This window comes from Epinephelus fuscoguttatus, linkage group LG11 (genome assembly GCF_011397635.1).
Source record: "Epinephelus fuscoguttatus linkage group LG11, E.fuscoguttatus.final_Chr_v1".
NCBI lineage: Eukaryota > Metazoa > Chordata > Actinopteri > Perciformes > Serranidae > Epinephelus > Epinephelus fuscoguttatus.
Window position 1 is genome coordinate 35,707,712 of NC_064762.1, and position 25,060 is coordinate 35,732,771.

A 25,060-nucleotide genomic window follows, 5' to 3' on the forward strand; every position below is an offset into this window, starting at 1 on the left:
CACCAACATCTCCATGCTGTCTAGATGCAATATGTGTATTTTCAGATTTTTGTTTCAATAACTGAATTTTTTTACAGTGGTTTGAAATCTGCTTTTCCATGCATGGACGGCTGCTAAACCTGCACGTCTGGCTTAGTCAATTTGTGAAGCTACACATGAATTGTCACTGACTAATTAGCTCAGTGAGATAGAAATTGATTATTAGTTTCAGAGGTTGTGAGTTCAAGCCTCAGCTGATGCAAAAGGCAGATTGTGTTGCTAAATTCCTAAATGTCTTCCAATTCTTCTGCCTGTTGCTCAGAATTGCCTAAAAATGCCCGTACCCGACCCATCGCTGCACAGCAGCTATAATATAATTTTGTTTTTCTGGCAAAAGTGACAGCGAGGCATTTAAAGTAAATTCATGACATTTTGAGACTAATGCTCCCCCTCCTCATCGTGCAGCCAATTGAACCAGTTTAACTTGAGATGTAACTGTAGTCCTCCGAGGCTGTGATGTGTCACAAAAAGCAGCTTTCACACCTGCTGGGCTGTGAAGCTGCTGTCTTATGAATGCTATTAGAAACAAGCGATGGGATGTGTGGGTAACCTTGAGTGTTTCTTCTGGGAATCTTAAATCCTCTGTGTGGGTTCATGTCCTTGCTCCATGAAATATAGATGCCTTGGACTATATTCTTAAATTAGAGAGGCATCCTCTTGTTGCCCGTAGTGACAGTAATGCAACACTGAAATTGTCTCGCAAGGGCAGAACTGAAACGTCAAGAAAATGTAAGACTGCACTGCTTCAACAATGGTCTATTAGCTCCTGGATCAATATAAGGGCTGTGCTCATTCAGGCTAACATTTTAGAAATGTTTGCATACATAATGTTGCTATGCAGTGTTCCTGTAATCATTAGTACATGAAGTGCAAAGGTGAGTTTAGAAGGGGCTTTTAGGGTTTTACATAAACAACATCAATTATACTGACTGGATAAACATGGATTATATTGATTGTATGAGCCACTTACATAGTCCTGTATAACTCAATGGGGAGAGTGTGGGACTAAATGCTATCATTAATGGCTGATTCCCACTGGGGGGCAAATGTGATTAAAATGGACCCATTGATGGTATTCTAACATGTTATCACTAAAGCAGTGATTACCACCGTCTCTATACGGACGTGACTAAATGAATTTACTCATAACCTTATATGTATTTCTATTTTGTATATGAGCATTTTCATTCTGGGAGACATGCTCGTGTTACTCTATTTTGGTCAACTAAATCTCATGAAAAGACCAAAAGCAGCATGTGTTAGTCCATTTTTGCAGTATGCTTTTGGGGTTGTCCTTCTGTCTGTCCTTCCCATTCATGTTAACACAATATCTCAGGAACACCTTGAAGGACATTTTTTTTTTTTTTTTGTTCAAATTTGGCACAAACGTCTGCTTGGACTTAAGGATAAACTGATTTTGGTGGACGAAGGCCAAAGGTCAAGGTCACTGTGACCTCACATCCATCCCATTCATACCTCAGAAACACTTGGGATAATTTTGTTAAATTTGGCACAAACGTCCACTTGGATTTGATTAGATGTTGGTGGTCAAAGGTCAAGGTCACTGTGATCCTACAAAACACATTTTTGGCCATCTCAGGAATTCTCAAGAATTCAGTAAGTCATATGCTAATTATGACAATTTATTTACTTGTTTATTTACTTGTGTATTTGACAAGGACAAATACATACATCATTGCTTCATATGTAAAATACAAAGTAGATGCAGTGCATACAGGTTTCTAGCCATGGCTAATTTGCAACCCCTGTCCCTGGTTAGGCTTTTAGAATTAAAACAGTAAAAGCCTAACCAGGGACAGGTACAAAATTTTACACAAATGTCTAATAGGATAAAAAGATGAAGTGAAGACATTTTATACCTTTTATTTAAGTCTTCACTACATATCTGTCTGGAGAGACATGGGTGTAAACTGCAGAGGCATATGATCATGATGTGGTAATTTTGTTGTTGTTTTCTTTTAGGCTAAGTCATTTCCTAGCACAGCTGGGCAATATGATCCTTTTTTTATCAAACTGGGCCATATCCATGACAATTGAGCAAACCCCCTTCGCTGATGAGGAGCTGAGATGCGATAGAAAAAATACTGGAAAAAGCTGGTAAGTAGACCCTAAGTCCTGAGTATTTAGGCAAACTACTGACATTAGAGCTGCAACATTGACAGAAAATGTATACATACCTATAACAGAGAAATGCAGAGATTCTCTGGTTCCAGCTGTTCAAATATGAGGATTAGTTGCTTTTTTGTTTTGTTATATTTGTCTTTCAGACTGCTGGTTTCTGATGTTTAATGTGGTTGACTAAACATTTAATCAGTTTATAGAGCAAATAATGGACAGATTAATCTATAATTACAACAGTTGTTAGTTGACAGTGCACTCGGTGAATTATCTAGAGTAATGAGGACATTTTGCAATGCTGTGAGCACTGCGAACAGACAAAATTCCTTTCTTTGCCATTGTAATCGGAGGTCAAGGCAGAAATAATTTATTTATTTACTATTCATTTCTGTGGAACTTCACTGGTTTGTCTCCTTTACTGATACACTGGAAGACTTACTCAGCCGTGGCAGCAGCATGAATACCTTTACTCTTGTTGATTATGTACACTTTATTCAGAATAATAAAAGAGTAAATGTACTGTTAAGTTTCCAATGATAGAAAACAGATAAAAACAGCAAAATATTTGCTAAAAAGACTCAAAATGGTTATCAAAATAGTTATAGATTTGTTTTCCCTTAATGGACTAATGGATTAATGATTGTTACAGCTTTTCTGTCAACAGCTTGACAAAATATTCTTGACTTGAGGTCTACTTACTGTATATAAATATTTGATAATGGTTAATTTAAACATATTACTGATGAAACTCAAAGAGGGATTTATAATAATAATAATAGTAGTAATAATAATAATAATAATAATAATACATTTTATTTATAATGCACTTTATATTTAAAAAATCTCAAAGTGCTACAATTTATTGGCAAGTATTGATGTTTAATCTTATAAATAGTTAAGGCCTGTGGGATTATCAGCCTGGTGCACACCTGGTATTTACTAGCTATCAGATTTTCATACACAACAGTGTTGGGTCCTCTTGAGTGTTTACTTAACCACCATAGCTCACTTGTACAAGCAGCTTATTAGGGGCTGTATTTACATTTAGTATAGGTGGCAACCTTTAGTGACCATGGTAACTATTATGGGAGCCAAGGAGGAAGTCAGGTGACATAGCAGAAGAGGAACAAAGTCAGTGTAAGGAGGTCGTTGGGTGAATGGTTTGAAAAACAAGGGACTTTCACCCAGGAGACCTGCTGTTCATGTTTCGTGTTGCTTTAAGTTAGTAATGTGAGGACAACAAAACGTACAGGACTTTCACCTCAGAGACTGGTGTTTGTGGTCTGTGCGAAGTCCCTGTTGAGTTACTTAAGTTACGTAAGGAGGTAACATCACGTTACATACTTTACATCACGTCATGTTGCAACGTTACATTAACTATGTAATATTACGTTAAAAGTACCTAATGCAACAACGACAATACACACAGGACTTTCACCCAGGAGAGCTGTGTTTGTGTCTTGTGGGACACCAAAAATCAGTGTTGAGTTATTTAAAATTACATAAGAAGGCAATGTCATGTGACATACTTTACATCACGTAATGTTGCAACTTAACATTAAGTGCGCAAAATCATGTTCAAAGTACATAATATGACGATGACAAAACACACAGACGTTACATTAAGTTGCGTACAAAAGCCAGTGATGTCCAACCATGATTCTTTTCCTACATCTAACCTAAGCGATAGAGGCGCTTATGTAGGAAATGCTCCAATGGGTCGTATGAGAGGGTAGGAACAATCAACATATGTGGTTGTGTGGGTTGAAGGACTTTCTGTTATCTGTATTATTGTGGAAAAATAAGACAGAAATATGTATGTTATCCATGAGTCTATTTTGCTATAGTCTAAAGGGATTTGTGTGGTTTAAATTTTGCCTCAGTGTTTAGTATTGGTATGAATCATATTCTGAGAGTAGGCGGCTCTGTTTTTGAATCTCTCATTTTAGAATTAAATTCCTCATTTGACATCTCTCACTTGCCAAACCTGGAGGCCTCGGTGGAAAACAGCAAGCAAAAAGAAAAGGAAAAAGAATCCGGCCTCTGTGAGGAGATGCTTGTTTCCATGGCAATGTGGAGCATGTGCTTGTGTGTATGATGACCTCACGCATGCATATTCTCCTCACCAACCTCCTCTTCTGCCAGGATGCAGACAGTGTGTCTGCCTCCACACAGCACATGGTGCAGTCACATGTCAGGCTGTGGTTTACAGGAGGATTTTGAGTTCAAAACGTGAGAAATCCACAGGAGAATGTCACCAGCTTAAGTTTAGCATTTACTGAGGAGGATATTAATAATTCTGACAGCCTATGGCTCAGGTTTCTTTCTATCATGGTTCCCAGCGGTCAGTGCTTGGATTTCACTGAATTTTTTGAGCTCTTCTCTAGACAGAGAGAAAGACAGATGGAATTTTTTGGCTTTCAGAAGTTTAATACATTTTTTTTCTGATGTCATTTGTCTTGACCCAGATTATTTCCTTCTTTTCTGACAAACACAGAGCAACATTATCATTCAATCAGTCATATGTTGCCACCTGATAAATATAAGTCCAATATTTGTTCTCCTTTTATCTCTGTTTTGGTCTCCACCAACTCCTGAGAAAAAGTGTTTGTTTTTTTTTTAGCTGCTAAATACTCTACTTGTTCACTAGCTAGTTTCTAATCTTGTCTATATTTGATAAACCCACTGTGAGCTGTTTGTCCAGCAACAGAGCTTTTTCACTGCCTGTTGCTGGTGGAGAGAAGGTGGTGGTGAAAGCCCTGAGAATAATCAGAACATTAAAGTTGCAGGATAGGAAACCATAACAATGAGCTAAAAAATGCCACTTGTAGTTACAGCTGTTGTTCTTTAGCAAAAGTTCCATCATTTTAAATGAATATACATGTTAATAAACCACCAACATTTGTAGCTCTCAAAACGCAGCTTTTTAAGTGTCTGTTTCAGAGTAGATACTGTCCCAGCTCAAGAGGAACCTTGAATGACAGAAGTGTGATCGGTCAAATCAACACTTTCTCACTCCGACCTCCTCACATATTGATATTTTGGTCATGGGCTTTCCACATATGACGTGCAAGGTACCCTGGGTGTGTTGATTGTTGACGTTCTGGGATGCTGTTTCAAGTTCTGCCTGTTACATGCATTCTCAAAATAATTTACGTTTCAATACAGTCAAAATAAATGCACCACGTCAGTACAAAACCACAAATCAACGTTGACATGAAACACACATGGTTAGGTTTAGGCAACAAAAGCAAGTGGTTAGGTTTAAGAAAAAAGAACAGGGTTTAGCTTTAGAATCTTAGAGGACACAAACACCTCTCTCTCAGGTGAAAGTCTGTGTTTGTTGGACCCATACACCACCCCTCCCGCCCAGCGTACTTGGACTTGTGCCACCTTTAGTTTTGTTCTTGTCCCACCATGTTTCCCCCTAAGGCTGCCGGGCACCTTTAAACTATAACAGCAACCGGCTGCGTATCATGCCGATGTTAAGGGATGCCTTTTTTTTTGTTGTTTTCTGTTCAAGTTACTGCCCAAGCGCCGGATTTCCACTACTTCAGAGTGAGACCATGCTCCTCAAATACATGAGCCAAAAACCACCAGCAAGGTCGTGGCTAGATGGTAACCCTAGATTTGCGAAACTCTCATAAGCCACCTCAAAATATTCTTGTCTTGCTGTTTTATTGCGTGACAACACAGTTAATAAGCCGAGTTAGGTTTAGGTGCAAAAAGCGCTTGGGTAGGAGCTAGGGGTTAGAGGATGGTTGAGGTTAACATCACTTGAAACACGGATCGTGAAATCTTGCAGTGCATCTAGTTTTTACAAATCTGGGGAAGCAATCTAGACATCACCCGCTGGCACCTGCCCTTTTTAAAAGCCTGACACACACACACACAAAACCCCACAAATGTATTGACAGTAAATAATAGAAGGCAAGGCAGTGTTATTTGTATAGCGCATTTCATACACCAGGGACATTCAAAGTGCTTTACAGAGCAGTAAAATGTAAAACATAATAAAGGACACAGATTTCCAGTAAAAGAATAAACAGAAAAATGATATATAAAAGGTAAAAATAATTACTAAATGATTTACATTTTTTTTTTTTAAAAAGATCACCATTAAATAAAGCAAAAGTGCAAAAAAAGAGGTGCACAGATAAACAGATTATTTAAAATTTTAAAAATAGAATTTTATAAAGTTGTAGTGCAGTTAACATCTATACAGGTATCTGAATAACAAAAATTACAATATAGTGTAAAAAAGGAATAAATATTTGATTTAATAAAAGGCAGCAGCTAACAGATAAGCCTTCAACCTTGATTTAAAAGAAGTGGGAGTTGGTGCAGACCTGCAGTTTTCTGGGAGTTTGTTCCAGATATGTGGTACATAAAAACTAGATGCTGCCTCTCCATGTTTAGACTTGACACAAAGCAGACCTGTCTCAGAAGGCCTGAGAGGTCTGGTTGGTTCATACTGTAGCAGAAGGTCAGAAATGTATTTCAGCCTTAACCATTCAGTGCTTTATAAACCAACAGCAGTTGATTCTTGGACAGACAGGAAGTCAGTGTAATGTTACTTCCAAGTAGCTCACATCACATGATAGATGTGACAGACATGCAGAATTGCTGTTGCTGCTTACTGCTGGCTGGCTTACACAACGCCAGTGTTCCTGGTGGCAATGTGAATGCAAACAGAACAAAAGGTCTTGAAGGTACAGTATGTAGTTCTTCAGGGAGCCCCCCAATAATCAGTTCCTCTCAGGGACTCGCCAGAACTTAGCCAGAAATCACCTTGTATGGCTTAAGACATATCAACATATATATGATGTGGGACTTTGTCATTGTTTGGATGGATGAAGGATCCACTTAAGTGTAACTGCAATACCACAGAATACGCTGTTGTTGTTGTTTAGTGTGCTTCCAGCAAAGGTTTTGGGAAACCTCTTCCTGTTTTAACATGCCAATGCCTCTGGAAACAAACAAGGAAAGAAAGAAAAAACTTTTCCCAGTTTGGCATGAAAGAGCTTCACTGGTTTGCACACAGAGCCCTCCCAACACCTTTGGGATGAAATGGAATTGGGAGCAAATCCCTGCAGTCAGTGTCTAAAATCTGGTTGAATAGCAGAGAGCAGTTATTGCAGCAGATGGTTTTGGAATGGGGTGTTAAAGCATCACACATGTATGTAATGTTAGGCTGTCCATACACTGTGTGGTATATGTATATTTAATGCTGTTGCCATAATTGTGGTATTATCTAAATTTGGTTTGTGTGACAGTGTCATGTAAAGTGTCTTTTTCTGGCCCTCTAAAATAATCTAATTATCCAGTGTGTTGCTGATACTATTTTGTGTTTGGTGCCCCCCAGTGTTACAACAGAGAATTACACATAGAAAGACAAACCATTAAAATTTAAGTTATGTGATGCTCCATACGTCGCCAGAAGAGGGAGACAAACAACTCTTATTCCAAAGCATTCACTTTCTCAGTCACAGAAATATCATGGGAATATTTCAATAAGTCTAAGTGAGATTTCCACTTGTTTGATGAGCATTCTTTACAACTGTGACAACATGTAGAATCAAACCTTGTTCCCATCATCAAATATGTCTTGCTTCTTCACAAACTCCTCCTGTGACAGCTGAAACCCTTCATTTTACTTTTCCAGCTACTTTGACAAAGTGTTCTAAACTCAAGGGCCACTTGCTCATTTGTTTTGGAGCTTTCTATGTCAAACTGTCCTTGTCAGATGACTGCAGTTGCCATGGAAATAGGAGCTTAAACATCTCATGATTGTGATTACCTCTCACACTCATCTGAGCTAAATCATGAATTGAACCTGACAGTTTTAATTTCAGGGTTCACTTACTGGCTTGTTCTGGTGCTTTCGGCCATATCACATAGTGCTCATCAGAATATTGAGATTAACTCGCTTGCCAGAAAGCTTCAGAACAAGCAGGCTGCTTTGTCAACCCATTTTCAAGGTTAATAATAAACTGTCCTGCACAATTTCCCAGGTCTGTATAGGAGCGCGAATGTTGCTATAGTGAGGTGAACAGTGAGTCATAGCTCACAGTGATTCTGAGACCTTTTATAATAACAAACTCAAACACATGAGGAAGAGGAGAGCTTTAATGAATGCATGAAAATCAAAACCTCATTGAGGATTTTCATGTTAATTGGGTTTACAGGGAGACATCCCACACAGGAATTTACTTTAATAATTTAGAATTATGTCCACATGGATAAATCACAAAAATATGGTATTAAAGGGGAACTTTGGTATTTTTCAAAATGGATCCCATTTTCCCAAGTTCTTTTTTTAAGTGACTAATAGAGCCAACAATTTTTGAAAATGGTCCTGTATTGAGAGAGGGCAAAACTATGATGTAACCAGCTGGGGCATTTGTGCACCTTCAATGTACGTCCACTAAAGTGCTTGTTTTTGCCACTGACAGGCTCAGATTGTTATTGTAAGTGTCTGACAACATTATGGAAAGGATCCTTAAAGAGACAGACCGAGACAGAGTAAGAACCTTTTTGTTTAATTTGAAACAGCCCTGAAATCACCATCGCCAAACCCACCAGACTCCAATTAAATAAATAGTAATTCTATTGTGAATAGAGCCAGCATATTCTCACATATAACTCAGTGATTTATGGGTTTACTTCCACCAAACCAGAGTTGGTGATTGTTGCAACAGTGGAAAGACGGACAGAGATGGCTTTTGTGTGTTTTATTTTGCTTTTGTCTACTTTGAATTAAGTGTGTTTTACAATAATATAATTACTATTTATTTAAATGGAGTCTGGTGGGTTTGTCGACAGCCATTTCAGGGCTGTTTCTGGTTAAACAAAAAAAGGATCTTCCTCTTCAACAAAAAGATCTACGTCTGTAGGGATCCGTTCCATAAATTATCAGACACTTAATATTTTGAGCCTGTCACTGGCAAAAACAAGCAAGGTGCAGCCTGTTTTGCGGCTGAAAATAGGGTCCAGGGTGTCAAACACCGAAGTTACCCTTTAACAGCTGATCTGACAGAGTTTTAAGTATTCATCTCAACATGTAAGACAATAAAAAGATTCATCATCGATCACATTCATTTCTCTAATCTATGAAATGTTCAGTCCTCTGTGACAGATGTCTTCCTCTGGGACACCAGATCCTTGACTTGTGGTGTCAGGGCCATGAGCTCTGCGCGGACACTCCTGGCCTCCTCGTCCTGCTCCTCCGCTTTGTCGGCCTCGCCCTCGGCCTCCTCCTGCTTCCTGCTCTGACTCTGGCTCACCAGCTGCTTCACCACCAGGCCCTGGTAGGCAGCCAGCAGCTGCTGCTGCTCCTGCAGCAACACATGGACGCACGCAAACATTTCAGCTGTTTAACTCCCCAAACAAACACTCTATTACACCAACACTGCAGCAGATGGAGATTACTGACAGCTGTGGAGTCTGAAAACTGGATGTAAACAATCCTAAGATGAAGCGGTGTGTTGCCAACATTTGCTGAAGCATTTAGACCACACCGAAGCACAAATAAACATGTCTATTATAAGAGAGCTAAAGCTGCACTACTGTAGGTTTTCATTGAAATAAACAGTCTCTAGATCACAAACTGCGTACTAAACACTCCTAACTGAGATGGTGTATATTTTATGTTATTTGCTCAAATTAGTTTCATGTATTTGTGTCTGCCACTGGGGACATTTTCCTCTATGAACTGGAATGATGTGTTGAAATGGTGGATCAAAGCTGAACTCAAAATGGACTGTCCTTGAGCATAAAATGACCAAAGGGTGAAAGGCTGACTGGGTTGCTAATACATACAACTTGCTCAATGATTAGGAGCTGAGTGTTCTGACTTCTGGTCAGAACACTCCTCACTCTCTGGTCCATACTGTTTTTGGGAGAGGAATTTCAACATTTAACTGTTACTCAGTTCACCATCAAGACTATTAAGGGTGTGTCCTTAACTGATGACAGCTTATATTGAGTGATGACGTTTAAAAGCAGCAGGCTGATCCGTGGCTAAATTTCCTTGTTATTTTGCTGCATGTGTTTTTCTATCACACAGCAGGGCAGGTAAAAGAAGTTTACCTGTTGGAGGTGAGCTGTTTGCAGAGGTGCAGTAAGAGCTTGATGTCTGCAGCTCTACATCAACATCTCACTGTGGCTGCTTCTGCTTTCACTTTACTCCTTGCTGTATCAGTAGACTAGTTAGACAAGTTCCACTAATTCTGTGATAAACAAATTTAATTTCCTGTAAATTCTTCACAGTAAAAACCCCCATTATTTTTTATGTTAAAGCTGTCATTGTGAAGCAGCACAATAAGGAAATGTTTGGTTTTCATCAGCAGTAACTTAACACGACGGGGTTAGCCGCTGTCAGTGAGATGTCACTGCTACCTGGCATGCGGGCATGCTTTTGGCCCTACTCCAGAGAAGGTCTATTTCTGGCATGGTGTGGTGTGGTCATGGTATGACATGTTAAAACTGACAAAGGAAATGTAAATTGGTGCAGCATGGTTTGACAATGCCAAAGACCCAATTGTTAACACTGTTAGCACATTTGCGGCGTCAGCACAGTTAGTGGTGCTAACATACCTTAGTTAACAATGCTACAGGGCTACTGTGGCTCAAAATAAAGCTGCTTACTTACTTTATGCACAGTGATACAGCTGGCGGGTGTAGTTTGGTAGAAAGAAAATAGTTCCTGCATGAAACTGCTCACAACAAGGTAAGGTTGAAACAATATACCAGTTTTAAGGTATACCGTGATATAAAAGTTGATGTTTATTGCACCGTGTACATATGCTCATCTATGAGAGTAAAAGCAAATGCAACCGGACGGAGAATCTCCATTTTATTTTAGTTAGTTTATAGTTACTTTCTAAGGGGGGAACTTTTTACACATACTTCCATGAACAAAATGGTCCCAAGTTTCAATTATTCTAATAAAATGTTTGTTTAACCAACAATAACCTCTGTTTTCATACCTTTAAGGGTTATTTTGACTGATAATAATAATTCTGTAATACTGTGAGACCATGAAACGGTGATATCTTAAGTAAACAGGTCATGGTTTCTGGAAAGAGACATTGCTGCTGAGTTTTTCAAATGTATTTTTATGGCGCTTTGAGCACCACAAGCTGAGTGCCATCTAGTTCCATTATATTGGAGAGCAGGCAGACATCTCTACGGCCGATATCTTTAATGCTCAGGGACTCGCACCAAAATTATCTAGACTGATACGCAGCTATACAGGTTAGAGGAAGAATATGTATTTTTCATTTTGGGGTGAACTGTCCCTTTAATGCTCACATCCTGTAACTACTAGCTGAAAATGAAACAAGTGGCACCTGCACCATACTTGTTACTGCACATGTAAACACAGCCATTGTTATATAATAGCAATATCTCGTAGTCACAGAACTGAATGTGGCTTATAACAGCCAGTAAGTCAGCGAGTGTCAGTCATACCGTGGGTATCCGGCCAGTGAGGGTGCCGATGATCTGAGGCACGCAGCGGCCAGGGGCGTGCAGCATACACTGGGTGCTGGCCTGAAACAGCAGCACACTGGTCAGGTGCAGCACCAGAGCTGGATCCTCCGTCTCCTTCAGCTGCTCAGTGAGAGCCTGACGGTGCACAAACAGCGCCTGTCTGGGTAACAAGCAATCATGCACATTAAAACTACAAAACTTAGAAAGAACTTCATGTACATTTAGATTTCAAAAGTTACAAGCAATCCAAAAAGCATGTATTACCTCTCCTTTTTCTTATCTCCCTTCTTCAGCATGAAGCCACACACCTCGGCACAGGTCTCTATGTTGGTCATGAAGTCTTCTATAGTCTGTGAAGCAACAAAAAGTGAACAAGTTTCCATCACTCTATTTCTGCTGTATCCTTGGGCTGATGATGCAACTGACAGGAAACGCACTCACTTTGCCGTTGAGGCAGTTGTGCAGCTTCATGAGCGGTCCTCTGGTCTCTTCTGACAGTTTGCCCAGAATCTTCACTCTGACCTGAGGCAACACATCAGAGACAGTCATGATCAAGTCCAAACTATAACAAGTCCCACAGTGCATTTCAAACAATGGCGCATGGTCCTAATTAAGTCTAACTTGATTTAAATGTGAGCTCAGCTCTTTGCCTGTCTAGCTGAATGCAGTTATTTAAGAGGAGACCTCGTTGGTGATGGTGCTGGGATTCTCCACAGACATCATCAAGTCAGCAGCCAGGAAGTTGACCAGGATGTTGGTGACGTCTGTGCACAGGGTCTTCAGGAGGTGCTTGGAGATGTGGACCTGAGTTTCATCTGCATGGTAAAAGAATTTCCACCAATTTAACTTTGAATCTGAGGTAGTTCTCTCTTTACATACACATTTAGGGCATATTTACATGTGTGAAAGGCATGACAGACATGGTTGTTTTTTTTGCTGATTAAGGTTCCTTCAGAATATGGCATGAAAGATCCAGACACGAGCTTATGCAACACTGTAAATGTAATTTTCCAATGCAGTTATATATGCCAGCACTATGGCAAAGCTTGCCATTCCTACCAGTCGAACAGCACCACAAACTAAGTCCTCTAACAGTTAAATCAACACCTCAATGAATCCATTCAACAATCCAATATCAATATCAATGGATTCGGTCGTACCGAATCACAGCCGTGACGATATCACAATACAACATCACGAGCTCGAGTGTGATATTGCTTTTATACAACAGTTCAACAGTTAAATAAGCAAGGCTGATTAAGAAATGTTGAAAAATGAGGACAAAATAGATAATTTAAGCATTTTATTTGTCTTCCGCCAACAAAAATAGTTCCCTCAGGACTCCGCTGTCACCGTTGCTATGTAACGCAGACATGGTGCGCCAGGCACTTACTCTTACACATTTATACACATTTATCTGCACACGTTTCTGGTAACTGCATGGTGGACTGTGGCTTCACAGGCACAGCCGACTCTGCCTTCTGATCTGACAGTATGTTGCTTTTCTCCAAGTCATTGAGCTCCGCTGATGAAACACTGACAAACCCGGATGTGTGCTCAGATGGATTCAGCTTCTCCTCTCCCTCATCTTCCTCTTATGACCATTCATAGTTCAATTCAAAACTTATTTTAGGAAATAAATCCATATTTTTGGCTGTTTGACAGTGGATGAATTAATTAGTCCACAACGCAACTGCTGACCTAACTGACACTAACCGTCAGTTTTGATTTGATTGTTGATTGCAATCAGCTGTGAGGCGGAGTGATACATACACAGTGAAATAACCGTGATGTTGTACTCCAATATCATCACAGTTTTACTGTCTCTCGACCAATCAGATTGCAGGGCCAGAACTAACTGTTGTATAATAAACGTTGTTGTTGTTGTTAAGCCATGATTTATGTGTGTTATTGGAGTAAATTTAAAGTAAACTTTACTGCACTTAACTGGTTACAACTATTTACAGTAATCTATGATGTGTTTTTTCCTTTCACGGCCAAAAGCAAAACAACAAAAGCAGTGGTAGCTTCATCTGTAACCCAGTTTGTTTAATGGGCATATGACACTGTCTCACATCTATCGCAGGCCCCTGAATCATAACAGCAGGCTTTGTGATTCAGCAAACATCCTATCCTTGTCCAAAACATCAATATAGTGTTGTATCTTGATGAAATGTGATTTCCGCTTTAGTTGTAATAGCAGGATTTACCAGAGAAGAACTTGGTGCCTTTCTCAAAGAGTCGGATGTTGTTGTACAGGTTGGTGATCTCCTCCTGCAGCTCCTTCATGCTCTTCTTCTTGTTGGCCCTTGATGGAGAGCTGGTGGAGGACATGAACACCGTCCGCAGCACTTCCTGATATGATTTAGCTAGAGGCCTGCAGAGATATTAACAGTGACTTACTGTTCTCAGTTTTCTGCAGCAAAGTGTTAGCAGAGAAAACTAACTTTGGACAGAAACCTTTGTATTACCTTACTAAATGCTCTGCCAGCTCAGAGAGGATTTCTTCGGGGCAGTCATTCAGTCTCTCCTCTAAAACAGCTACGATCTCCTCCTGGGCCATAAAGGGGGCTGCAGTCTGTTTACTGCGATCTTGGCAAAGGTAAAACACGAGCTAATTAGTCTCACAGGGATAGTACAGTTACCTTTGTCTTCCATGAAAAAAAAAAGCTTAACAACCCAGGGGAGAGATTTCTAGCCAACCAGCCATTACGCTCTTGTTACAGTAAAATGCCTCACTGAACAGGTTTAATGTGCATATAGAGACATTATGTCCCTGTGCAGATAAAATAGCTTTGTGGCCTTGACTGTACTTTGCTGTGAAGGTCCGGTTTCCTCGTCGCTGTCCTCGTCTTTTCTCCCTTTCTTCTTGGTTTTACGGATCCGGATCTCTCTGGCATTTCCTCCTCCGCCTGCTTTCACACTGCCACTGCCCTCTGGGAGACAAACAGTTAACAGATGATACATAATCCAGGAGCAAATACCCTTCTTCTCATATCAAATATCACATGTGATAGTGAGTACCCTTCTGCTGGGTTGGGGTAGTGTTCTGCTAAAGCCAAGTGGAAAATACAAGACTTTTAAAATCTCAGAATGACTGTGCTGTCCACACTAACCAGACTGTTGTTATGACGACATGAGGCTGCACATGACGGATCGCATACACGGTGCCCTGATTACAATTTTATTCCACTAGCAAAAGTCCAAGACCAGGTTAAATCAACAGCCAGAAAAGCTCTGCAGGGGTGGATTGTGCTCATTTTTTTTTTAGGTGAAGATGTGAAGCATTCTGCCTCACGAGGTGTATGTATCAAGAAACAGGTGTAAAAATAGCACAGGATGAATTTACACATGCCACAAAGAAAGTTAAAGTGGCGAAAAGTTCAATTACCTCATTCTAAATTCTTAAAATGACATTTCTGTTTGAGAAGCTTGTTTACTGACTACTATTATATTGATAACAGAATTAGTGTCCTGCATTATTGGCTGTGTGTGTATTAGAGCAGCAGTGATCCATCCACTACTTGATTAATTAGGTAATCGACAGGAAATGAGTAAGTATTTTGATTATCTGTAAAAAATTCATTGCCTCCAGCTACTCAAACGTGAATACTCTCTGGTTTCATGAGCCTTCTATGATCATAAACTGAATATATTTGGGTTTTGGACTGTCGGTTTGACAAAACAAAGCATTTTAAGACAACACCATGGGCTCTGGGAACATCATCTGCTTTCTGATAATATTCTATAGACTAAACGATTAACTACATCTGCATTCTTTTCCAGGTTTTTCAAATGGAAACACCCACTCAGCCGTTAGCAAAAAGCAGTGGCATAGGTTACACAGCTGATGACCTGCCCTTCCTCAACCCACAAACATGCACTTCGCCAACAGTATGACTGACTGTGATTGTATCAATAATACATTTTAACCAAAATTACCGTTTCTGTCAAAGAAATTTGGTTACTGTGGACAGGGGCAGCAGCAAAACCTATTTTAGCCACGTAGAAAAAAAGACCACCTGTTGGCTATATTTAGAATATTATATTTATTATTTTACCTTGCTGTCAGACAGCCCTTTCTGACAGGGAACTGAAGCCGTTACATAGCTTTCTTTAAAGCAACCGGACTCCTTTGATAGCAACAATAATTACACCTCACAGCACACAGGGGTTGGTGGTCTACCAACTGCTTCAATCTTTCGTATTATAATAACGTGGCATCCATACCAGTTCATTTCTAAAGTTCTGTGCTGGCACTCCTGTCTGCAATGACATCATACAGAAACGTGGGGAAACATTTTCAGAAGGGCTTAGAAAATAGCATTTTGGTGCAAAAACATACATACTAAGACCAACATTTGAATTTTCAGATTTGAATACACAAGAAAGACTACTGGGAGGCTACAGAATGACACAAAAACTTGACAAATGACAAATGTCTCAAACTTGTCTCCAAGGTGACCCAACAACCAGCACATCCTCCTTTTGGCAACACGGCAATCAGATGTGTTTGAAAAGTTTGGGACAGCCAACAAAGAGGTGCAGACATGTCTCAGGACGCTGGAAACAGAGGATCAACTTTTCTAAGACTCAGATCTAAGAGATGTGTCTGGAACAGGCTAACTGTGGCAAAAGTTTCCAAGTCTGCAGTAGATTTCCAAGTTTGCCTGTGTGTGTGTGTGTGTGTGTGTGTGTGTGTGTTTGTTTAGTCTCAGAGGTAGGTTGGGAGAACTTCACCAACCTGTGGCCTTCTTCCTGCGCTCTGCTTCTCTCTTTTCCTTTTTAGAGGTTATTGCTGAGCTCTCTGTCAGCATGGATGCTTGCTTCAGATCATCTTCAGTAATCACAAACACTGGATTGTTCTTGACTTCCTGAGAGCCACATTAAACAAACAACACAGACACTGTACTTTCAAAGAGTAAATTAGGACATTGTGCTTACTGACTCTACACAGGAGTGTTCTGTGGAGGTGTGTTACAAACGAGGCTGTACTGTACCATCTGAGCTTTCTGCTGCATGGCGTCTTCAAATAAGGACAGGCAGCTGCTGATGAACTTCTCACTGACGACGACCGTGTCTCCCAACACTCTGGCAGAGGACTGGACATTAGTGTTTCTCATAGCCTGGTTGATTAACATCCCCACGTCCTCCATCGACAGGCAGCTCGGCAAAATTGGCTAAAACAGCCACAGGGAGAGCCAGAATGAAAAACAGACGTAACTCATATTTTTACAATAATTAGTGGCTCAGGGGAATACAAAGCTGTGTGAACACCTGTATGTCAGTCCATGTGCCAGAGTTGACAGCTTCTTCTACAGAGGCCTCCACCTGGTCGACCAGAGCCTGACCCACGCAGGCTGCTCTGAGGAACAGCAGCTTGTTGGACTTGAAGCGCTTCTTGATATAGGTAGAGGCGTCAGGGATCCCCAACCTGGCCAACGCATCAAACTCTGCAGGAGGAGCACTTCATCAGTTTGATTTAGACTATAATGCATGCACATCACACCTCTACTCTAACATCACATACACAGATTCAAACAGTAGAACCACCATTCACTGTGAATGGAACCTCCAAATCACATCCTGACGCCTCCCCATGATTTAAGATTTAAGAGGATACCTCTAATCCTACTAACATCCTGCAACATGACACCACTAATACACTACGTTTTGATGATTAATTAATCATCATCATTAATCATTACCATTGTTTATTGGACCAGATTGGATAACTGGATTTTGAAGCAGATGTTGCTTTAACACCGTTTCTCTTCACTGATATGTTTGTTCTCTGCTGGTCAGGTAACTCACATACAGTAAAATCAGCTCCTGTACAGTTACCCTTGCTGTAGTGTTCTTTCTGCGGTTGCCATGGTCACACGGCAAGCCTCCACGACAAGTTTAAAAAGTTCAACCACCATCGACAGCACTACACAGACCCCCCACATAGAAGCATGGGGCTTTAGTGACTCCTGCGGCCAAAGACGACTGAATTTACATATTTGCTGGAAAGGGCATTTTGCAATCTTTCTTCATTCCTGTTTTTTAATACTTCATGGTAACAGTTATTCATTTCATGTGTGCTGAAAAAAAAATTCAATTGATTTCAAAGAAAAATCACTTTTCACTGCTCATGGAAAAACAACCACATGCTCTCTGCTCATGCTCCACTTGTTTTCCTCCAGTTTTCCATTTAAGAGTCTAAAAACATGCTTGCAACCAATTAGGTCATTATTATTTTTTACTGCACAGTTGCAGATAAAGCTTGGGCTACTCTAATATTATTACTATTTTACTATTGGTATAATTAGATTCCAGTGGTGGCTGTATAGGATTCTTTCTGACTCGTGTGTCCTAACATTTCCCACAACTCCAGAGCATTGTAAAGTTTAAAAATCACAATTTACTGGATAAAGATCAATGTATCTATTTAAAAAAAATCACAAGATGTTTTTTATCTATCAAAATATTCTGCTTCAATCTGCAGTGGACTAGTTTTTGACGTTGTTATTAAAGGCCCTGACACACCAAGCCCACGGTTAGCCATCGTCAATGTCAGACTAATGGTGAGCATCTGCCACCTTAGTTGGTGTGGTGTGTCAACACCGTTGCCCCTTGCCATTTTTTTTTCCTTTTTATTGGCAATTCAGCATGTTGAATCGGAGTTAGGGGTAGGCTGGCGTCAGAGATGACACAGCCAGTCTGTGAATGAAATCACTGTGATTGGCAGTACAGCTCAGCGCACAAGAAGAAAACTGAAGTGAGGAAAGTAAACAAAAAGCTTTAGTCGAGAGGGAGTGAGACCAAAACAAACATACAAACGTTACATAAGGAGAGATTATTTTTCTTTTCATTTCATGATGGTTTGTGTTATTGTTCACTGGCACACAATAAATATGCTCTGTTCTTTCATCATTGTGTTGTTAATGTGCTAACTGGCTAACTAGCGTCAAGACGGTCTTCTGGTTTCTCTTTTTGAATGTATGTGTTGGTTGGCTGTCGGCTGTAGTCTCTGCAGTGTGTTCATGTGCAACTTTTTGGCTTCAAATGTAAAACAATATTATTCAATACAGCTCCATAACCCATACCTATATAAATTTGGTGCAATTGAAAAACGTGTGTCTAAGTTTGAAGCGGGCTGGGTGTAAGCACAGCCTGAGAAGGTGACTCCAGGGACAAAGTCATTTAAACATGAATGTATTTGCAGGTAACTTGGTGTGTTGAGGTCATGGCCGCTCTTCTTATTGGAATTTTTTATAAGAAAATCCTAAAACTGTCTGCAGAAATGTTGCAGGGATTGAACATACATCTCTTAAAAAATGCAGGTTTAGTTTACATTGCTATTAATGTTGTGTTTTTTCATCATTACTGTTCGTCTTTTATCTTGAGTGATTAAAACAGTGTTGTGGGTGTCACCATATGCTACGCACCATAGGGAGAAATGTCTATTTGGAGGCTGGGCTTCACAGAGCAATATTTTGTATTGTATTGGGATTTTTTAAGCACATACACAGTCTGAAAAGGGAGGCTAAAAAAACAACAACAAAAAAAAAAACACCACCACCAACAACAAAAAACGAAAACAGCTCATACCTAGATATCCGTTCTGCTGGAGGAAAGAGTCCACCCAGGCGTTCTGCGTTTTGGCGTAAATATCAGGGATGTAAACAGCTTTGTCCTGCCGACCTCCAACCACGCTTCCTTTCAGTCGTCCAGTATTCACCAATTCCTCCAGGACGGCTGGCAACAACAAAAACCCATCCCAATATCAAACACTGATGCACACCAAAACCAGTCAAATACATAACTGTCAAATGTCTCAGCTTACAGTAGAGAAGATGTTCCTGAAACCCAAATGCTCCGATCATGCTGCTGACAGGTGTTGGCCTGCAGATTAAAGGCAAACAGGAGAGCATTTAGTGTAAAATACTAACAGTACAATACAGTTCAAGATATCTGGCCTCATGCAAGACCATTTTCATATTGTTATCCTAAATCTCTCTTTGTTTTTTTATCAAGTTTGCTCTAAGTGTTCTAAATTAAGTGCACAAACTTGTCATCGAGCGCTTGTTTCAGCCTGATGAATACTACCTATTGATGAGTGATTTCATGTTTGTGAGATGGGGTAGTCAGCAGAATTGAGACCCCCAAATACTTATGAGGCTGCCTGTTCACCTCTGATCACGATCAAGTTTCATTCACAAAAATGTTCCCAAAGAATAAGGGAAGAAATTCAGACTGCTGAGCTTCAGTTTCTGCTGACAGAAATGAGCAGACAAAAACAGAGCAACTTCAGCAGAGTTAGTATTCATATTAGGAGACCCGAATCAGTTAGAGAAGATCAATACAGCTACCAACGACACACAGATTTATTAGAGCAGCGCTGTGCTATGACAGACATGCTAAACAACATCTTTATAAAGCAAAGCAGTCTGTGACAGTCATGGAGATTATGAGAGAATATTACAGCCCTCAGGTGATGTTACACTGTTGGATGCAATACTGGATGATACTGTCACTGGCGTAAGGATCCTCAGGCTGTTCGAGTGACAGAATTATTCAGTAAATTGAAATGTAAATCTGCTCATAAAATAAAACAAATTTTAAAAAATGGCTGCCATAATGATAATTATTGGTGAACAGAATGTTATTTTCTATTAAAGGAATATTTCACCCTCCACATGAACATTTATATCAAAAATCATCCTGTCTTACGTTGAATTCATTAAGAAAACTTTGTTTTCTGACATGCCTCCACGGTGAATGAAGAATCCAAAACAGAGAAAATTCTTTACGAATTGAAGTCATAGGGGTCCAAGTTTAACAACAGCAAAACTATATCAAAGCATCCATTCACTCTCACACAACTTGCACAGTATATTCCGAGTCTCATTTATCCAGTCGTATGCTCAGAACTTCCCGACTGCCCTTTCTGACGGGGGAATCAACCGAAAGTGAAACTTTGCTATGTTCTCTTTGAAGCCAGACCCCATTCACAAAAACAGTGATTTTACTTTACTGAACAAAGGAGCTGCTGGTCTACTGCTGCCTCGAATGGTAATTTGTTTGTGTTATTTTGTGACTTTTGTGAGTCCGAACTAACCCTTTAAAAGAACAAAGTCACACAATAACACAAACAAATGAACTGATCAACATAGTAGTAGACCAGAAGCTCCCATGTTCAATGGAATAAAATTACTATTTTTGTCAATGTAGCCTGGCTTTGAGGAGAGAGTTAATTTTGGTATAATATTCAAATTCCAATAAGATTAAGGCATTATGATTCTCCAGTCAAAAAAAGTGTTTCGTCCCTTGTGAAGAAAGAACATGTGCATGTACATGGCGATAGGTACAATAGGTCTGGACCACTTGTAAATTTCTAAGTATGAGAAAACTGGTGACTGTGGCAAGTTGTCTTAAAACACAAACAGCCACAAATCTGTTGTACGAGAGGTTCTTGCATGAGGCCCAGTGTGTGAAAACTTAGCAGTGCTACGTTTACCTTGTGATGGCGCTGAAAAGCCCTCGTATTCTGGCTTTGTGACGAGCAACAAAAGCTGGGGTAAATATGATCCCTCTGTTGTACTGGTCCATTTCTCCCTGGATGAGCTTTCCAAGACGCTTTGACAGCTCCTGAGAGATATTAGAAAAAATACATCTATCATATTATCATACTGACAGGGAAATCAGCAAGCATCAACATATCAAAGTAGCTGAGATCATCTAAAACTGTCAGGAGGAATCAATCATCTAAATACAATACATGAAACAACTTATTGTCTAACTTCTTGTGAGATTTTTTGCTCTGATAAACACATGAAGATAAAGACTATGAGACTCACCTCAGATAAGAAATCTCCTGGGAGGTCATAGTTTTTACACAGCTCTGCAAGACTGATCAAACCAGCCTCCTGCAGTTTGTCATTCACCTCCTCAGCCAAACGGTCCAGGTACGTGCTACAGACAACACATGAATAATCAACATGCTTAAAAAGTTTGACAATACGTTCTCAGCATATAATATGCTTAACATTGTGTCTTTTACCTGTTCAATTAAAATCTGTGTTTTACACTTCCGTTTACACACAATAGGTCAGTTTCCCAGGAAATGATTAAGTCTTTAAAGAGTCTTTGTGGTGACAGTGTCACATAATACTCACTCATCGATAAGTTGTCCCAGTACAAGTTGAACCCCTTTATCAGTTTTTGCAATGTCACTTGCTCTGTTTTCAACGTGGACCCAATCCACATTGATAATCTGAAAGGAAGAAGATCACAACATCATTTTTGAGGAGTTTTAATAAACAAGACTTTTAAATTGTATTTTTATTTAATCTTTATTTAACCAGAAAAAAAACATGAGATAAAAAAAATCTCATTTTCAAGGGTTTCCTGGCCAAGACAGGCATCAACATAAGTTACAGACAAAAAAGAACAAAAATATGAAATAAAAATATACAACTCTAAAACAAGCATTATAAAACACCTAATGAGATCATGAAAAGCCAAAATGTATGTTGAGATATGTTATAAGTGAACCATAAAAAGATAAAACAGGGGCAACTACAGACCAGCTAAAATACACCCTGACACTGCATATAGATGACTGCGTACAAAAATACTGCAACAGTGCTTTGAAACAGCTGAGAGAAACCAATCAATGCAGCTTTTAGTCCTTCTACAGAAGATTCCACATATAAGGAGCTGCATGCATGACTGTTCATTTGCAAAACTCTGTATGTATCCTAGGTACACACAATAAACACATGCTCTGTAAATGGAGAGCATCCATTTAAACAGTTGTGCTTATTGTACACACATAAATACACTGGAAGTAGGACAAAAATAGCTTTGTAAACAAGAGAATGCCGATGACAAAGTCCATGAAATTTTAAAGACAGCCACCCAACCCTAGCATACAAGACACAGTGATGAATTAGGGGCTTACAGTTGATAATAAACCTCAATGCATTATGATACATAGTCCGGAGCATGCAAACACCGGGAGGGTGCATTCATATATAATACATCCCTATAATTAAGCACAGTCCAGAATGTGGCAGAGACCAGTCTTTTTTGGCCAAGAAAGAGAAGCACTTCCTATTTCTAAAATAAAAACCCAGTTTTAACTCAAGCCTTTTCACAAGTAGTTCAATGTGTCAATGTGTGCGATAATCTGAAAGGGGGAAGAACAAAATCTAATTATCAGGAAGTTATAATAAACATGAATTCTGTGGCTCAGCTTTCTGTGGGCATATGGTACAGGACACAGCTGGTAACACACAGGGCTCAGAGCAACATGCTGATACACACCTGCTGCAGGTCCACGATGTTGATTCGCCCTGTGAAACAGAGGGACAGGATTTATTCTCTATTATCATATACACTTCTCACTATGCTGCAGCTGACAATGGTTTAGTGATATTCATATTATGTATTACAGGGTATGACAGCAGTGAACACAGGAAAAGTGATTATATCCCACAGACAGTGACAGTTATATATAATTTAAGTCCATTTGACAGGCCTGTATTAGCTTGCTTAGCTGACAGGATCTTTTCTGGAGCCTGTGCTTCATGTGGCTGTTACACTGACCTCCATGGACATAGAGCTCATCTCGTATCTCTCTGCTGATTTGTGCAGGGGTGATGTACTCCTTCCCATCAAGTGTGTGCACCACATCCAGCTTCTTGTCTTGGACCAGTTTTGCAATAATTTCAATGCAGTTCCTCTCCGACAGCCTGAAGACAGGTTTAGCAAAGTGTCATTGGAGACGTTTCCTGCTTATTAAAGACGTATGTTTTTACTGTTATTGCTAACGCCAGCTGGTAACATAAAGAGGTATTTTCACAGCTAACTTAGCAGCGTTACTTCTAAATGAAAGTTTAATGCTAGCTAACCATAGCTTCGCTGCTAACAGCTGCTAATGTGCACTTACCTCTGCACTGTGTCAGCAAACTGTGCTCTCTGAAAGTCAGCGGCAAGCCGGCGGATTTCTTCCCAGTCAGCCGCCATTATTACAAGTTTATGTGTTTGCAGAAACAGTCGGGGCTGTCAGTGCTTCTCTTTACCACCCACTGTCAAGAAGCAGGCGCCCAGCTAGCTATTTTTACAGTCTATACTCTCTGCCTAGCTTAGCCACACGTCAACATACAGTGAGTAACCGAGAGCCACGAGGACCAAATCTCCTCTTCTTGCCTTTCGCGCGCTGGGTTTATCAGATAGCCTACAGTAATTTTAATGTCTAAACGGGGTGTTTTTATGTTACAAAATATTAGGAAATGGTTTTTACATAATGCAGCAGTATCTTTAAACATATATTCTGTATAATACATGATAATACACTAACAGTCCTGGGACATTCAGGTTAATGCTATTGCTTTTGTAATTTAACATTTCATTTTTCTTTACATGTACTCGTGAATTACTCCATGCTCAGTAATCTTACACTCACTGATTTAATTATAAAAGCCTAATTAGGGACAGGGGTTGCAAACGGGCCATAGCTAGAAACCTGTATGCATTGCATCTACTTTGTGTTTTACATATGTAGCAATGTCTTATGCATTTGCCCTTGTCAAACAAACAAGTAAATGAATAGCCTATACAAATAAATACAATTTGGAATGTAGGACTTTTACTTGTGATTGAATAATTCTACATTTTTGTATTGCTACTTTAACTGAAGTATGATCCATCTTATCTGAATATTTTGAATACTACTCAAATCTCCACCTGCATCCAGGGATTCATTTGATGGGAAATCAAACACCTTAATCCTACTGTAAAAGAAACCAATCCATAAATGAAGATGTAGGAGTAAGGATTTAATGTCACAAGCAAACAAAATAGTCACCAGTACATTCTCTTAAAGATGTGGTTCGGATTTTTTGAAGTGGGGCTGTATGGGGTACTTATCCTTGTCAAGTTATCAGCCTACATGTAACCCTTTTCCACCAAATTAGTGTGTGTATGCAGATTTTTTTTAAAACACCAGGAAACCCCCTAATAATAGGCAATAGACTACTTTTTTTTTGTGCAGTGGGAAACATACTGTTGTCACGTTCCCAGCAATGTACTGCTGTGGATGGGGGTCAGAAACCCAAAAGCCACCTAAAAAAAGTCCCACCTAAAAAAGTCAGTATCATTTTAAGTGTACGCTTTATGAAGGGTATTTTCATCGCTCTACATGTCTAGTTCAAATAAAGGATTAAGGATTATTAACAAAAAAAAAGAATATATATACAAGATTATTTACACAATACATATAGTAACCTAAATAGATAATACACAGTTTCCCATCTATGCCCTCATCATAGCCACCAGACTCCATTGATAAAACCACTAATTTTACCTCACTGAACACATAAGCTGCTGGTTTACC

General features: G+C 39.7%; 1 protein-coding gene across 1 annotated transcript; it reads right to left on the bottom strand.

The window, feature by feature from the left end:
- Window positions 1-8,289: 8,289 nt before the first annotated feature.
- ufl1 (UFM1-specific ligase 1) lies at window positions 8,290-23,834 on the bottom strand. The gene is made up of 19 exons (XM_049590920.1): window positions 23,615-23,834; window positions 23,272-23,417; window positions 22,990-23,018; window positions 21,837-21,934; window positions 21,519-21,633; window positions 21,179-21,309; window positions 19,505-19,563; window positions 19,270-19,416; window positions 16,951-17,126; window positions 16,674-16,853; window positions 16,418-16,547; window positions 14,487-14,609; window positions 14,145-14,265; window positions 13,884-14,050; window positions 12,358-12,488; window positions 12,115-12,195; window positions 11,938-12,023; window positions 11,653-11,833; window positions 8,290-9,515 (listed from the first exon to the last, which is right to left on the bottom strand). The coding sequence occupies exons 1-19, from the start codon at window positions 23,689-23,691 to the stop codon at window positions 9,300-9,302; spliced, it is 2,394 nt and encodes a 797-aa protein (XP_049446877.1). The 5' UTR covers window positions 23,692-23,834; the 3' UTR covers window positions 8,290-9,299.
- Window positions 23,835-25,060: the final 1,226 nt, after the last annotated feature.